The 17,785-nt window shown below is 36.0% G+C and overlaps 1 protein-coding gene across 1 annotated transcript; it reads right to left on the reverse strand.

Moving 5' to 3' along the window:
- Positions 1 to 6,460: 6,460 nt before the first annotated feature.
- On the reverse strand, positions 6,461 to 12,158 carry LOC103718859 (serine/threonine/tyrosine-protein kinase HT1). The gene is made up of 3 exons (XM_008807857.4): positions 10,794 to 12,158; positions 8,503 to 8,958; positions 6,461 to 6,951 (listed from the first exon to the last, which is right to left on the reverse strand). Exons 1-3 carry the CDS (start codon positions 11,253 to 11,255, stop codon positions 6,703 to 6,705), a joined length of 1,167 nt encoding a protein of 388 aa, XP_008806079.2. The 5' UTR covers positions 11,256 to 12,158; the 3' UTR covers positions 6,461 to 6,702.
- Positions 12,159 to 17,785: the final 5,627 nt, after the last annotated feature.

Genomic DNA, 17,785 nt, shown 5'->3' on the forward strand with positions numbered 1-17,785 from the left:
TTATTTTTTTTACTTCTAGGCAGCGTAGCATTCTCTCCTTTTTTTCTTGACCACTTTGAGTGAAAAAAATCCCCCTCACAGCCTCCGCACTGGTGGAAGAAAAAGGCCAAAAGGGGGTCGTACGAAGGCGTGAACACGGCAGCGCGAAGCACTAGGTCTGGGAGGCATTGGTGGCTTTGGTACTCCCAAAAAGAGAGAGAGAGAGAGAGAGAGAAAGGGGCTCGTCTTGTTCGCCTTTTCCTAATTTCCAGGCTGTTTTGGCATCTTCGAGGCTTGGTTCGAGTTTTTAAATCATTTGGGTCATAATTAGAGTACTAAAATATGCACTTACCCCTCGCCTTATGGATATGGCTACACTCCCTCAAACAAGTTTCCTGCACCGGTTTCCTCAAAAGAAAAAAAATCTAGGTTAATCTTAGTTGCTCATATGATATTGTTCAATTTCAAGTCTCTATTTAATCATAAGCAAAAAACTATCCTTTTGATATTAGATACACTTCTTGGTACTTGGGGGGGAAGTGTATCTATCGGCAGTGATGGCATCTTTGGACTTGAGGCACTGCTTTTCTTGCCAGTTCTCCAAATACTGCAAAGAAAGAGTCATGGACACCTACCTAAACCTGGCTAATTTCAATGTAACCTCATTGTCATGACTGCGAACTTTGAAAGAAAGGTATCTTTAAAAAAAGAAAAGCAGTTCTCTTATAGATTTGGTAGGAAGGTAACATACCAATGGTGCTTTCCTATTAAAAAGCTCTTTACTTATTGCACTTATTTTGATTGGCGAAGTGGCAAACTTCTTTGACAAATCATTCATGCATAACTCAATTGTTCATAGAGCAGCCATAATTCACTTGTTTTATGAATTAGTAGTGAATTATCAATGAAGTTATGCATGAATTATCCAAAGAGCCATGTTAATCACTTCTTTGATGCAATGTCCATCATGTGCTCTTCTTTTATTCTTCTTGGTGTTCATTTGTGTAAAAGCATGTCGATAATTTATATTTATCACTATGTGTGAAGTACCCCTTTTTGTCTTTATCTCTATGCATTCTTTTGTATTTTTTTTCCTCCAAATTTCTCCCTTCTCCCTCAAATTTCAACATGAAAAATAATTTTTTTTACTTCAAAAAAAATAATAAGTGAAGACAGCAGCAGCTCGTGATATAAGCAGAGAAGCAACTACTTTAGGCAGCTCCAACTTCAACTATCCTGGCTAACCCATACTGAATTGTCCAAACCCAGTCTATTAATAACCAGATTGGCTCTTTGTTGAATCAACTTGAATGCATTCCTAGATCTCATCCAATATTTATTGACCCAATCAGAACGGACCCAATAATATATAGACCAAAATGGATAACTACAGGTCGGCTTGGATTAGATTTAGGTCATGCCTCATGCTTCAACCTGACCCAACTCAAAACATTGCACCATTGATGGCATCTTGATACAACTTTCAGAGCCATTGGAGTCTACTTCACACCAGCATTGGAGGTGGGGAGAAGGCAGGAGATTCCTAGGTTGAATGAGTCAGCAGTCAAAAAAAAAAAACAAACACAGGTTGATGAGAACAATATAAACAAAATACATAAGCAAGATAAGACCAGCTAGGCTTAAACGTTTTGAGTTTTGACCGAGTGCTTTTAGACTGTTGGGGGGGAAGGAAAGACAAATTAGAACTCGCCGTTCTTTTCTTTGGTCTGCAATTGACCGTAGAAGTGGGAAGAGAAAGCGAGAACGACCTCGTCTTGACTGGGCTAATTCAAAGAACCCGGAAGTTTCTCATTGGCTTCGAGACCGTGACTCTGTGAGAGAAAAAAAATTTAACCGTACCGTGCTCGGAAGTTGCATTTATTAGTTACTTTGGACTTGAAGAGAGCTAAATATTTTGTGACTGAGGGTTTGAAGACTTCAACTCTTTAAGATGGACCTTTATGATATCAACTACTTGTCTTTATCAACAATTGTACCGTTTTAACGGGCTATTAGCCTATTATGCAGTTAGACGAAAAATTCAAATTGTTTATTTATTGCAAACAGCTCTTTTTTATTTGGAGAAAGAATTTTTTTAAATCAAATATTTTTTTGAATATACATGATATTTGAAAAAATAATTTTTATATTTAGTTGATAGGAAAAAATGATATATTCTGAGCCTCTATTTTTTTAAAAAAATATATAAAATATTTATTTTTAGGAAAGATATTCTTACCTCATTCTATTTAAAAATTTTAAAAACTTTTAAAAAAAATATTCTAACTTCGATAAAAATTAAATTTTTTCATATTCTAATATTTTTTTTTAAAACATATAAAAATATATTTTTATTAAAATATTCTTATTTTTACTAAAAAATATTTTTATGTTTAAAAATTTTAATTAAACATAAGATTTTTTTTCTTTTTTCGTATGAGCATGGCCAGAAAGAAGATATCTCAACGATGGAGGAGTAGTAAAATGTTGGGTCGAGAAAAAAATTTTAGTGTTTTTTTTTATTGGCTTCACTATTTATTTTATTTTTTACGAACCAAAACAGCCCTCCATGTGTCAAACGGCAATAGTTGGAGTACAAGGGCAGCATGGGACAACCAAATAATGGCATCACGTACGATGGTACTCGAGCAGGAAGCAACCCATAAATACCAACTTCAATGGGTGCCTGCAAGGTTTAAATGGCTTGACCAGTTGCCCCAATTGCAAAGAGTTTATTGTTTTCCAATTCTATTCTGTTTTTCTTTCCTTGATCCTAATTCTTAGGTAAGCCTATTTTCTCACCCTTAGATATATTACTCTCTTGTATTTCTTCTTTTATTTAGGTTTGTGAACAGGTTAAATTTGGATCGAATCTATCAGAATCTACATCCATCTCTAATCTAGTTTGGATTTTGGGTTCAGATCATACTTATTGGATTCTTAACAAGATAATTCAACAACTTCAGTGTGTATTGCAAAAGTTTTTTCTTTTATTGGCATTTTTCTCCAATATCTTGCCTTTCATCAACAACTTATATTGGAGCAATCAATTAATGACTAATATATATATATATATATATATATATATATATATATATATATATATATATATATATATATATATATATATATATATATATATATATATATATATAGGAAGTTTCATTCATCAAAAATTAATGAGATAGATTTTTTGCACAAAACTGCGTACTAAATTTAAGGTTATATATCTAAATACGATAAATGATTATAATGTGAATTTTTAAGTCAATATAGATGTGTAAGTTGACATGTATGAGTGAACAATGGATGTGAATCAAAATGATTATCAACATATTTATTTGCAAGTTTAAATATGATGGGATCTAAACCTTATCATATAAGCTTATGGATCTAGTTTTATGGTCCAAACTAGATTATTTTCTAGTGAATTTATTAATTTCTTCCATTAATTGATAATCCTACTCTTAGTCATTCATGTTACTATCAAGAAAACGTGTTTACTATTCTACCAAAGAAAATGTGTTGATCATCTAATCACAACTTTTGTTGGAGTCTTGATTTGAACTTTAGAATGTTTTGTACATGCAACCCAGTGGCTTATAGAGAGGTCAAAGACACACTTAAGATACAATTATTTTAATCACTCTAAATTTAAACATCAAGGATAATTAGGCATAGTTAAAAGGATGTTTCATATCTAAATCCCTGATTTGCTAATACTAATAATGAATTATTTTTTTTAGTAATATTGGTATGCGTTTCAAGCAGCATCGGTTTCTTTTTTCTAATAGATTTAAGCAACAAATTTTGGAGGACTAATATTAACTCCTATACTTTTATATAACAACCAAAAAACATCACTGAGCCAAGGGGAGGTATAATGAGAGTTATGAAGACAACAATAAAGTAAATTGGAGAGTGTTGTTAACCTGTAATTGCAGTTTCAATATTTTCTAGATTAGTGAGACATTAAGACCGAAAATTAATACATTCTGGGTCTCAGGATCTTCATATTTAGATTTATTTTAGTAGATACCAATTCTGATTCAGATATTAATCAAATACAAATCCATATTCACTTAGTTTTATTTTGATATATATATATATATATATATATATATATATATATATATATATATATATATATATATATATATATATATTATAAATATAATAAATATGAATATAATTCAGATAGTTAAATTTTATGACCCCAAATTAAACATGTCACTATATAAACAGATTACACATTAATATAGTTTCTCTTAAAAGATCACGAGAGCTATATAATATTCGAATAAAGATTAAGCAGATGATTATTTATATCCATATTAATTTTTTAATATATATATATATATATATATTACTTAAATATTTATATTTATATTTATATTCAGATAAATTTGAATATTAAAATGGATCCGGTCATCTGGTCCTCTTCCATACTCCTTATTTTTTTTTTTATTATTGCTGGGGATGGTTCAGCTTTAGCTTTGTGAAGACAAAAGAAAGGCTCGTCTTCTTGCAGGGAACCGCGGGCAACCCAAAGAAGAAGCGGAAGAAGAAGAAAGGCTTGCACTCTCAAATTGTTAATTAATCTTTTTGAATAAAAATTTAATTTACGTACTGGATCGAGCCTCACGCAGTCGAGGGGAGCCCACGGTGGGTGCCATCCCCGTCAATTGAGAAAGGTGGGGTTAGATGCTGTGAAAAGTGGATACATCTCTCTTTTTCAGAAGAAAATCTGTAAAGAATTGATACTATATAGATGAGTTTGGATTCTCTTCAGTAACTCCATATCCATGTATATATATATATATATATATATATATATATATATATATATATATATATATATAAGCCTAAAGCGACGATTGAACAGGGTAAAAGCAAGTACTTAGTTGCCTCCATCCATTACACGTCGCTGCTAACTTGAAAAGAAAACCTCATAAAAAAAACACAGTGATTGCCCCGTCCGAACTAGTTTTGTCACCATCCCAAGCAACCAAGGGTGGTTGAGTAGGTGGACCAACCCATGCCAATAGCTCGTCTTTACACTTCCCATCAATGAAACAAGAACGAGGGCTGATGACAATCTCAACTCAAAAAGTCTTTTTGAGGCACCAAACTTCTCCTATTGAGGGTCATCATCCTTCATTCTCAGGTGGCAGGCTATCAAAGAGATGACAAGCTAAAAATTCTATCAGAGATGTAAAAGCTACATTTAAGCAAGATTGTTTAAACAAATAATAGTTAACTGCTTATAATATGCAATGAACTTGTGCAGATCTCATATTCTGACAGCTAGAACATTCATACATGTTGGGGCTTGGCCCAAACAATGAGTTCGCCATTTGTTGGAGTGTTCCATGATATCGAAATGCTTCCAAGCTCATGGTGGCTATGACAAAGTGAGCGATGGAAAGGAAGATAAAAGATCTTCTAAAAGGAGAAAAAGATAAAGAAGAAGAATGCTTTGTGCACCCTGGCTCGTCGTACCTCAGCCGGGTTGGATATCAAAATCCTTAAACCTAGTATGGGCACTAAACCTAGTTTTTTCAGAAGCTGGTTACGCCTAATAATGCTCGAGAAAGAATGATAAGGCGCGATCTGTAGGAAGACAGCCATCTAATTAACATGCTAACTTCAAGACTAAACTCGCAACTTGAATCTATACTATTATGAATCTTTTGAGCTCATGACCAGTTCGACAAACAAGTTAATAAAGATTTTTACCCATATCTGTTAGTTATTAAACCCTTGCACCACCACTTCTTGTTACTCAAACTAGTATCGACATTAAGTAGAGAATTTCTCTGGGAAAAAAACAAACAAACATTAAGGAGAGAATTCAATAGTTGCAGTTTGGAGCATGTTCATAAAGCTGCCAATCAGGTTGGGTATTGGTTGGTGGCAAAGCAAGGAGATGTTGAGTGAGGGTGAACTCATGTCACTGATAGCAATCATCATATACTCTGTGTCTGATAATTCTCGATGAATACCTTCGGGATGGAAGATGTACATTTTGTACAACAAATATAGCTGGGGAAAGGATCTGAGAACTTGTGAGTAAAAGGTAAATGCAGCATGGATTTGAAAGAGGTGGATGTGATATAAAGCTAATATAGCGTATGTGTTAGAAGTGATAATAGGACCTGGCCAGAATTCAGATTATCAGAAAATGTCAAGGAGTAGTACCCAATTAGCCAGAGAAAAAAAAACTTAAGATGGTTTGATATGTTCAGAACAAGCCAGTGGCTAAATATAAATGATTGTACAACTATCAAAAAAAAAAAAAGAATGATTATATGGGATCTTGAATAAAGGTTACCAAGATGAAAAGAGTGGAGGGCAAAAAACACTTGATATATAGGTAGAAGCAGAAAATGTGGTCAAGCTTTTTCTATCTCAAAAACCAGGTTATGGATGGGGAACAAAGATAAACTAGCATTTATAATGACATCAAAAACCTCAATCATATAGTAAGGTCTTTTTTACATCCGCATAAATTAATTTGCCTTTATGAACTAATACAATGTATGTAATTGTCTCGTTCGCAAAAATTAAACGCTATTACTATGTGCCTGGTTATGTCATTATTACAACACTCCACATTCAGTTAGGCCAGGAAAACCAAAAAATATATATATACAAGACATTACCTTTATAAATTACTGATGTCATGTGAGAAAGATGACCATTTTATATGCTACTCCAGGTTCAAGCAGGCACAGGTGTTGATGATCTTGTTGTGATGCAGCCCTTGAAGAGCCCAACAAGAGAATTCCCTATTCTCAGCTCTTGATGCACAAGGATAGGAAGGCCTTCCCTAATGCATTCATCATATTTCTCCAACACTGAAACAATATAACTGAAATCTGGTCGCTTCGCTGGATTCGCAGACCAGCATCTCTTTATGAGATTGTTGAGGACAGGTGAACAAGTAGTCGATAAAGGTGGCCGCATGTTCTGAACAAGAAGATAGAACCGACATGAATATTAGAAGTCCCAAATCTTGCAAAAAAGGGATATAGCACATTGGTTGCAGCCCTGGGATGAGGTTCTTGAGAGAGATTTTCTGAGGTGTTTGATGTAGTAATTGAGAAATCAAATCTATGGAAACAGAAAAGAAAAGGAAAAGAGAGTTGATATAACAATTAAAACTGGAGATAGCTAATCAATTTTTGCTCTGACCTGAAGCTCATGATATAAGCCATTTGAACACAGTACCATCTACTGCAAAAGTTGGTCTATATTTAAAATGATGAAACAACTTGGCAGAAGATAAATTATATGGTGTATTTGTAAAGAACAAAGATTGGATGTTCATGCAATCATGTATTTTTTCTTTTCTATAACAGATAGCATCAATAGACTTGCCCACAAACAACCCGGTTTAAGTGCTGAAATTGCAGTCAGCTATGATTTTGATGCAGCAACATTTTCAGATACCAAATATTCAGACTCCGTCTAAAATCAATAAGCTTTTCCTGTTGATAACAACAAAACACAATAGCAGCAGTATACCTGGTAATTTGCCTTAGTGAAGTAGACAGAACTTTTTCTCAGAAAAAAGTATTAAATAGATGTTCTCATCTTTTATCTAAGAAAATTAAAATAGTTCTTCTAGGCCTTTATTTGTCGAGCCCTGGCCTCAAAATTTTGAAAATCCTCCTAGAGTTACCTTAATCTATACTATGGGCTTGGAAACTTGGGGAAAATACATATACTATAGTTTTACTGATATTGAAATCTAAAAATGGCAGTTGCTCCTTTAGAGAGATTAGTGTGCTGTGGATCCTACCATTGATCTGCCTTGTGGTGTCAAGACGTATTTTTGACCCATATTGCTCATCAGAATTGTTAAAAGGCTATGTAAAGGTCAAAACTAAATGGAGAGAGATTTCTGAATTGAAAGCAGCTGAAGAAAAAAGGAGTTTATATCTTTCACAACCAAACCATTTGAACTAATGGCTAAAACTTGAGTGACAGGTTGTTCTAATTTCCTTATATATAACAAGGAACAAAGAAATCAAGCCAAGCATAAAAACAATGGAAGGTACCAACTTGAACATATTTTAGTAAATATTTTCCATAAGCATAACAATTTTCTCAATAAAAGAAGTACATAAAACTTACATACAGTGGTCAGAACATATTGTACACAAATTCTCTAATTTGTTTTAAAGAGCAGAAGCATGGGTATCGGTCCTAAAATTAGGTTTAAAACTAGCAATCAATAAAGGAACTAATATGACATTTGCATAGAGATAAAGGGAACCATGACATAGACTATGAATGGAAGATAGCATGTGGACAGAAGATGTTGGACTGATTCATTTCTTGTTGTTTTCCTCTCAAGCAATTTTCTATTAATAATTAGTGTATTTGGGGACCAAGCATAAACCTATCAGAACTTATTTTGATGAAAAAGCATTGCATGATATACCTATTTGATGCATAAAACAAGACAAATCCTAACTGCAAGATGCCTTGGCAAATAAAATTAAAAGAACCAACCTTCTCTGAAGCAGCATATGCAGCCTGCACAGGTGTCATTCCTTGAAATGGAACAATAGCGGTCGTCAATTCCCACAAGACGATTCCAAAACTGTACACATCAACCTTTCTAGTGTATGGTTTTTCCTTGACCATTTCTGGAGCCATCCAACGGTAAGTTCCCATATTACCTTTGGATGCTCGGCACTGAGTTTCCAAGCATGAGGTTCCAAAGTCAGCAACCTTAACTCGCATTTCATCATTAAGTAGCAAATTATGAGATTTCAGGTCTCTGTGAATCACACCTTGTGAATGAAGGTATTGCATTCCTCGAGAAATATCAAGGGCTAACCTTAAAATTGTCTCAGTTGACAGAGAATATGGCTGTTTCTTGTGAAGATACATCCTCAGAGTTCCTTGAGACATATATTCTGTAATTATACAGTATACAGGAGGCTTTTTGGAGGCTGCTATAAACTGCAACATTCGAAAAGGGAACAAATTAAATAAGTTAGTATGCAAGTTCAAGTTTGTATTGGAGAGGGGAAAAGAGAAACAGCAAGTACAGGTTTCCACCTATGCAATTTAGTAGCGAAGCATTAATTAAAGGGGAAAAAATGTGATGAAAAGGCTTGAAGACTGGAACATATATTGAATTTTGTAGTCATTGGTATTCTAACAAGCTAAGTTCACACTAGAGGTCATTTTCTGGAAGCACTTGGGTAACTTAACAAACAAAATTGGTGTTGAAAATTTTTCGATGAGCAAAGAAATGCTAGCAAAAGACATGGGCATCTTTTGCTCAAAAGGAGATGTGTCTTTTATAGGGCAACTGAGTTCAGAAGGTAATATTTTATAATATATCTGATGTTTTATAACAGAACACAAACCATCGATAAATCTTAATATTGGGTTTGTCTTGGAAGGAAACTCAAAAGGGTTGGATAAGGAACTCCATATAGGGGATTAACAATCGAGTAGGAGGGAAGAGAAGAAAATGTTGGTTCATGAAGGGACAATAATTGTTGAGTTAATTTTTGAGATTTTATTTCTTGGAAATGTTGCCATGGTTAGTGGATATAGAAAGCCAAGCTTTTGCATGTGTGAAAATGTACTTCATAGAATTAAAAAGGTGAATGAAGTGCAGAGGTAATTTTCTGGTACTACGTGACAATTGCTATTCTTTGGCAACTTAAATGATAAAATCCCAATAATGCCTGCAATTTATATGAATTAAATGATGCAAGGAATTTATGTAAGCCGCATGTGGTAAAATTATGTTGTCTCATCTAAAATGTTGGCTCACCTTCTTTCTGATGATTGTTTTCTTGCCAAACTAGATGTTCTCTGAATCATTGTCTCATCTTAGCCAAGGAATGTGCCCATAAAAATTCTTGTTTGATGAGACAACAAACTTCTACATGTACTTTTTGAAAGTGTATCAGCAATATTGGCTTGCTTCTGAACTGCAACCTTTTCTGTAGGTTAGCTAACCTTGATCCCTTGTGAAGAGGTGCCCCCTATTTCCTCCTTGTACCCATTAGTTTTTTTTTCTCTCATAAAAGTGAGGAAACAGAGAAGTGTTTTGACCATTTGGTGCATCAAAGCAAATTTACCCAATTTGATAGCAGAAATGTGGTTTTAAAGGGTGTAAAATTATGATGCCATGACTTCAATTTATCCTTGTCATGAGGTCTAGGCAGCCTCGAGAAGCTTGGCCATCGTAAGCGTTGGTACAGATTTTAAAAATTTAACAGACTCTGTAAATGGCTGAAGAGTTGAAATTTTGTTTTCCGCTTCTTATAATGTTTCTCTTCTTACTTTTTGTCTTTGCTTTTATTTTTTAATAAGTAAAAAGATTTTCCATTTTTCCTTCTCCAAACTATTAAGATATCCCTATTGTAAGTCAAATTTCTTATTATGGGGTGCTAATCTTAATTAGTCCTTAGTTGTATATGCATTTGTAATATCACACAAATTTCTAACTGGATGAACATTCAACTGTTTAATACTTAATGTTAGGAATGTGCAGGCAAGTCTAAATAAAGCTCATAAACATCTAAATAGCCAATCTTGTTCTTATGAAATAAGAGCAGTACAGTGGAAGCTTAATCTACGTTCTTTATCATTAACGAAAGAGAAGAACAGCTGAATGGATAGTGTGTTTCATTATATTTAACATTCAACATACAGCCCGACCGGAAAAAGGATGCTGAACCATTCAGCTGGAATCAGTATAATGTAAAGAATGAAGCTCTATTGTCAATATTTAATTCAGAAAAAGAAGGAAAGAAGTCACTTGCTAAACTAACCTGCACTATGTTGGGATGATAAAGGCGGGAAAGGAAGGCAACTTCAGAATTGAACTGTTTCTCAAGCATTGCCCTTCTCTCCCCGTCCTGCTCTGGGATCCTCACCATCTTCACCGCGACTGCCCGCTGCTTATAAATTCCTCGGTATATCCGACTATGCGACCCTGAAGCAAACTTATTTCCAATGAAGAGCTGAGAAAGATCTGCCATCCACTCCTCTTGTTCTCCTCCACCACTTCCCTCTGCACTCTCGGTGCCGGGATCCAATAGCATCGACCACGACTCCAAGCTGTCCCATCTTTTCTTCTCCATGACCTCCATCTCGGTAGCCATGTGGTTCATCTTGTGCAGCTGAGAGGAAGAAGGAAAAGAAGAACCAGGCAGGGAAGGAGGATGAGGTAATGAGACTGAATTGTCTCTGTTCTTCTTTCCCAGACTCAAGGCCCGGAAACAAGAAGCCATTTATGAAACAGAAGAATCCAGCGAGGAGAACCGGGTTATCAAGAACTAGCTGAAAAAGAAGCTGAGGCTGAGGCAATTGAAGGATTGCAACTGCATCCTTCTAGGAACATGACGGAGGAGATAAACAAAGTTGATTGAAGGAGGCTTGAAAGACATGGCGTTTTGCTGAACGGGAGAGAAGGGAAATCGAAGTATCTGGAGAAAACTTGCCACAGAGGGGAGGAAGATATAAGGTTCAGTATTCTAAGATTCTGAGACCGTTGTCATAGAAGGAGGATGGAGATGGACCATAGTTCAGAGAAGAATCTAAAGAAAACTCGTGGTGGAGGGGAATCTTTGATGCCCAGAAGCATATAAAGCAATATCCTTTGGGATATCACATACTAAAACGTTGAGAACTCGTTGCTGAGTCTAAATTTCTGGGATCCTATAAAGTTTCAGCCATTCGAGGTTAGTAACGACATGGATGGTGTTGAAGAAGAAGGATATAAGCTTTTAAAGAAGTGGCCGAATAAGATGACCACCCAAAGGCACAAAGTATTAGCAGCAAGGTTTCTGAAAATAATTAGGTGAGGTAGTAAATTAAGAGAAGGATCTAACGAGACCTGCTATGTAGGGAAAGGGACACACCATGTCTCCAAGTAGCTGCTTCTTCTACCTCTATTTAGAATATTTGGTCTTTAGAAGAAGAACCAAAACAGTGAGTGGATTCCATATATTATCCATTCATGTGAAGGTACAGAAGAGTCATAGAGAAAGAGTACAAATTGCATCTGTGCTTCTCTTTATCCTTTCATTTATCTTTTCCTCCTAGTAATGGCTGCTGCATCCTGCTGGGGTGGAGAAATGAAGAATACAAAGGGTGTCAAGGATGTCCCGTGATTGGGTAGTTCAAAAGAGCACCACCTTTTTGCACCACAAAAGAAAAGGACCCACCTTTCCTGGCTCTTTGCTCTTTTCCTCTCTCATATGTCTTCCCTTTTCTTCTCTGCCTTTCTAAAACGAATAGTTCATGGGAAAGAAGGGAGAGGGAATGCCTTGGCTAGAACGCAGCGTAGCAGCAGTCAGCTACGTACTGCCCTTTTCTCTCTTTTATTTGGGACTGCTGCTTTTGCAACCACTTGGTCGCAACTTACAGCTTGACAAAATCAAGCGGCCGCGGCTCATCCATCACAATCTATCAGCTATTAATTAATGATCGAGAGTGCAGCTGAAGAAAGAAATGCAGGTTAAGAAGCGCCCTAATTTGCAAACTGCACGCAGTCAATAAGACAAGTGATGCAAGATCTTTTCTCAGACTACATCAAAGTAATCGGAGGACAGCTGACGATGACCTGAGCGGCCGATACCCCTCGTTTTGGATCCGGCTGTGTACTATCAAGGTTATCAAGGTCGTAGCTACAGGAGGCAGTCAAATCTTTGACATATCGGTTCCGGATGCGGAACTGAGGGCCGCTTGGGCAGACCTTCGTCACGTCCGATGCGTTTTACGAGCTAGTTCCATCGTCCTGGGAGGAGACTCGGTTACGGTTATCAGTTGGATCCAGAAGGATCCAAGGGGTAATAGTTGCATCCACCCTTTGCTCCGAGATATCTAGGCAATGGTGAGAGATGGAGGGACTTTTTAGGCTAAGCATGTTTTCCGTGAAGCTAATGGGGCTGCGGACTGAGTAGCTGCTTATATAGCTAATCGCTCGAATAGCACCCTGTGGACTGGAGATGGAGAATTGCCCCGATATTCCGAGGTATTTTGTTTTTTTTGACTTTACTGTATGTATCCATACTCGTCTGGTATAATCCACCCGCCTTAGCAAAAATAAAAAAATAAAAAAATAAAAAAATAAAAAATAGAAAAAGAAGGACAAGAGGCCTAAATTTTCTCAGTGCAAGCTTTTAGACCTGCTCAAGCATAACTTTTAGAACCTACAGGTAAATGAAGGTTTAATTAATTAAGAACGTGATGTTTTTTTCAATTTGTGACTTTTATGGTGAACCTTTAGATCCATACAAGTTTACTCGTGACTTGCAGTCTTGTAAGTAATTTAGTATTTCATCCAGGGACTCATTTATAATCGTTTCTCACAGTATACTTGGCTTCCATATAAATTAAGATTGGCAACCTTTGCCCACTCGGTGCAAAACTAGCAAACCAGAGACTCAACGTAATTTAGGGTTCGACAAGGGATGTCTACCTTACCGTGATCCCAGCCCCTCTCCTTCCCATCTGGTATTCTCCTTCTCGAATCCAAATCGACCACCAGACACCCCGAATCCCTAAATTTAAGGTTTCTACCACCTCAGCCTGTGTCATGGAACTCCTGGGCATCGCTGGCCTCGGGGTCTCTCCATTATTTTGCAGTCAACCACCATGACTCTGTTAACTTCTACCACCTCAGCCTCCTTGTCCAGACCGCTCGAGGGTTCTCCAGACACCAACCACATTGTCCGCCACCTGCTGCTGCTGGATTGGAGGCCCAATTTGGACCCTGCAGCCTACTTTACCCAGTGCAGCAATTGGAATTATGAGACTAAAAGATGTCCCAAGTTCTACGTTAGTTCATCTCTTCTCACCATAACAACTGTAGAAGAATCAGAACAAGGAAAACAAAAGGACCTGGGAGAAATATCACATACTGTAATCACAGGACAGCGCTCAAAATATCAGATAGACGAAAACCAGGGTGCGAATACGAACCAGTTTGATGCAGCAATTAACCAAACAAAATAAACACAACTTAGCAAAACTTTCATCTCAAGAGGCATTCATATCCAACAACATAAAAATCAGAGGCAAGAATATATGAACAAAATCCGCAAGGAACAAGCCGTAACTCTTGAAAAAAAAACTACAGGAAATTCTAAAATGATGCCAAAGTACACCTAAGAAAGCTTTGAAACAATGATAGTACAACGTCCGGAAACATGATCAACAGATTTTTAAGAATCATAATCACCAGCAGAAACTAATTTGGAAAACCAAAGCATTTGACACCAGTCCTTATAGAAAGAGCACATTTTTGAAGATCAAAAATAAAAAAAGTCTCTGCACACCCTCTTTCTTTTAGATGAACTGTATAATAAGAGAAGAAAATTTATAGTTTTGCCGGCAAAAACGAATCAAAGCTAAAACATCCAAAGCCATTGCAGCATCAGCAGAGAAGAAGGTCTATCCATATGGCAATCAAGGACTAAAGTTTCAATAAAACATAAGTAACGTAAAGTTACAGTAAAAACTACAGAAAAAGATAGAAGATAGAAAGCGATAAAATACTTTAAGGAAAGAATTCCGAGGATACTACCTGTATTTAATTGTTTTTTGTAAGTGGGTTTTAGGTGTTCTGTTGGTTTTAGGTGTATGAGCATAACAATCATCCTCAACAGGACAAATTTATGCTGTTGGAGAAAAACAACGAGGAAGAAACTTCTGGTGCTCATAAAAAATTCTCAACCAGCTTTCAAGGCCGGGAAGTGGCTGAAATTTCTCATCGAGGCTGCAAATCGGCCAAAGTGACAACAATTAGAGGCCACAGCAGATGTACATATAGTGAGATTTCATTTCATGAAATTGACCAACTATGGCTACACTTTAAGAAAAGGATTTGGTAGCTCAAGTAGGCTACCTGGTGCTAATTTCAAGTACCTTTTTGATCTTAAAGTCAGAGGGCATCATTACAATTGGCTTAGAAAAGCCAATCAATTGGTCATTCAAAGGATATGATCAATCCATTTAAAGATCGACCATACATGTAGGTCAGCAGGTGATTAATACATGTGCTCTTTCAATTTTGAAAAACCTAGGCATTTGGCATTTTGAAAAACCTGTCCTTTATTGATAAAACACATGAAGTTCCTGAAATTTGAAAGAGAAGTATATCATTGCATGCCAAAAAGAATTACAACCATAAACTTTAAAAGCCATTGAAGCACCCTATGATGGAGAAGAATATCAGGGTCCAAAAAAGGGGGAAAAAAGAAAGTAAAAACACGAAAGAAGATAGAAAGATGGAAAGATCAGGATAATATATACATGTAAAGATGTGGATGGACTTGTTACCAAAAGGAAAAAAAGGATGTTCCCGAAAGAAAATAAAAAAAAAATGAGGGTGTACCAATATAAGATCATATATTGTAAAACAAGTTGTAGGTTCAACAAAACAGATAGAAGAAAATACAAAGATAAATCCTGGTTGATCAATTGTGCTCTTAGATAGGTATGTAACCTAGGTGGAATCAGTAAATTAAAAGTGCACCTGAACAGATGCAAAGCATGTATTTGCTGGACCAAAAAGAATAGCATGCCCAAATTCCATCATGGAAATACTATTTAAGCATACTGAGTGTACTTGACTGTGGCAATAGGCTATAAATTTCTAACATCAAAGCATATGAAAAATAAAGAGACGACATAAATATCTCATGAACACAAAGTAACAACAAATATCATTACAAAATAAAGCTATGAAGATATCAATCATAAAGAGAGGGAGGATGATGAATTTCCATGTACAATTTTCATAAAAATCTATAAGGTTTATGGAAACTAACATCATAAATGCAATCCTTTCTGCATATCAGAGGAGGAAAATAAGAATTAAGATAAATGGAGGATAACATAAAAATTCAGTAAATGTGATGCAACATGATTCATTATTTCATGACAACCAGAAACGACCCAATATTAATGACTGATAACTACAAAATAAGTACAAACCGTATGATGGAAAATCCTAACAACCCAGTGCACATAAAAGTAAATCCAAAATGAAAATTAGCATAAAAGCATGAGAAAAGTAAAGTTCTTGAATTTATATTCCATCCACATGAAAACCATATCAGATGATGAAAAATGAATATATAGTTCACATTCCGCATGCACAAATATTATTAAGATTTACAATTACATAGGCATTACGTTCATAAGTTTAATGAAAGAATACCTGAGAGTACCCCCCCTGATTTCAACAAATTATAGTTCAGCTCACGGAACCTCACCAAACATGACCACAATGACAAGCACACAGAGATTTCAACTAGTGAACTATGAAAGTAACTAAACAATCAAGGGTCTTATCACACATAGAAAAAGGTAGCAAGATGAAAACCTAAGATCTAACAGTAAATCCATCCATTCTCAAACCTGTTCTTCATAGATCTAGTATGAAGGAAACCTCCCTGAACACCCCCCTCCCCCCCTCCTCCTCCCCTCCCCCAAAAAGCAAGATTACAGAACAATCTATAACCGATGTGATGACCATACAGAACATAGTAAGATCTAAATCCACGGAGAGCGGAGAAAAAAAAATGAAAAGATCAGAAACCATTTTTGTAGATTTGCAAACTCTGGATCGGGAAGCAGGTCATGCAATGGACCACTCCCATAAATGTCTCAAATAAACAAATTACACCGGCCCGCCCACAATGCCAGTTCATCATTTTAGTTAGATACTTTAAAGGTGTACAACCTATGTGTATATATGTATGCATGTATGTGTGGTATTGTGAGTGCCAGAAAACCAAAATAGGATCAAAACATGAGGGATCAAAGCATAAATGCATTTAACCGCACTCAAAAAAAAAAAAGAGAGAGAGAAATGCATTACCTCCGGAATCTCTCTGCTGCTTTACCTCACTTTCTCTCTCTCCCTATTCCAGGGTAAAGGGAGATAGCCAGGATGAGTTCACGTTTCAATTTCCTAAGAGAGTAAACAACAAAGAAGCGGGCAAGGATGACATGGCATGTTTTCATGGTTTCGCCTCTAATTCTACTGCCCTCTGCTGTTCGAATGCCACTGCCATCGCCCATCTGCAAAAGAAGGGCTTTCCGAGTCTGGTGCTGAGAAAGAAGCTGGTGTATGTCGATCACTTGAACAGAATCATAACAGTGGCTTTGCAAAAGTAAAATCCCAATTCTTACTGCCTGCTGCATTTTCTTATTTTAGCTTCATAACGCAGTTAGAGTAATAATACATGGAATGCTCTTAGTTAATCAGAATGATTAGTTTCTTGATCAGTCACCCAAAACTTCTTAGCATAAAAAATAAATTAAAAAAAAATCCAAATCCACCTTAATGCTTCCTTGAGTTTGACCTCAGCCATTTGTGTGATATATATATATATATATATATATATATATATATATATATATATATATATATATATATAAAGAAAGAAAGAAAAGAAAAGGAAAATAGTGAATAGAGAAGCACTGACCGGAGATTCAGATGGAAACCTGGAATAGTTAATGGAAGAAATTATAGAAGAAGCACGTGATCTTTAAAGGAAAAAAAAATCAGCTCACAAGCTTTGGATGCTCAATAAAGAGATAACACATCAATATTCAAGCATGGGGGGCAATCAGGTCAGCAGATAACACTTTGATTTGACTATTAAACAAGAAAATTCTATTTCAATACAAAATAAATATGAAATAAACCCCTTGATCCTCCACCCGTGATTCATGGCACAAGAGAGACCTGTAGGTCCTTCAGCTATCAATGCCACTTGAGTTGTTACCGCTAATAGAGCATCCA

This window comes from Phoenix dactylifera, chromosome 1, assembly GCF_009389715.1.
Source record: "Phoenix dactylifera cultivar Barhee BC4 chromosome 1, palm_55x_up_171113_PBpolish2nd_filt_p, whole genome shotgun sequence".
NCBI lineage: Eukaryota > Viridiplantae > Streptophyta > Magnoliopsida > Arecales > Arecaceae > Phoenix > Phoenix dactylifera.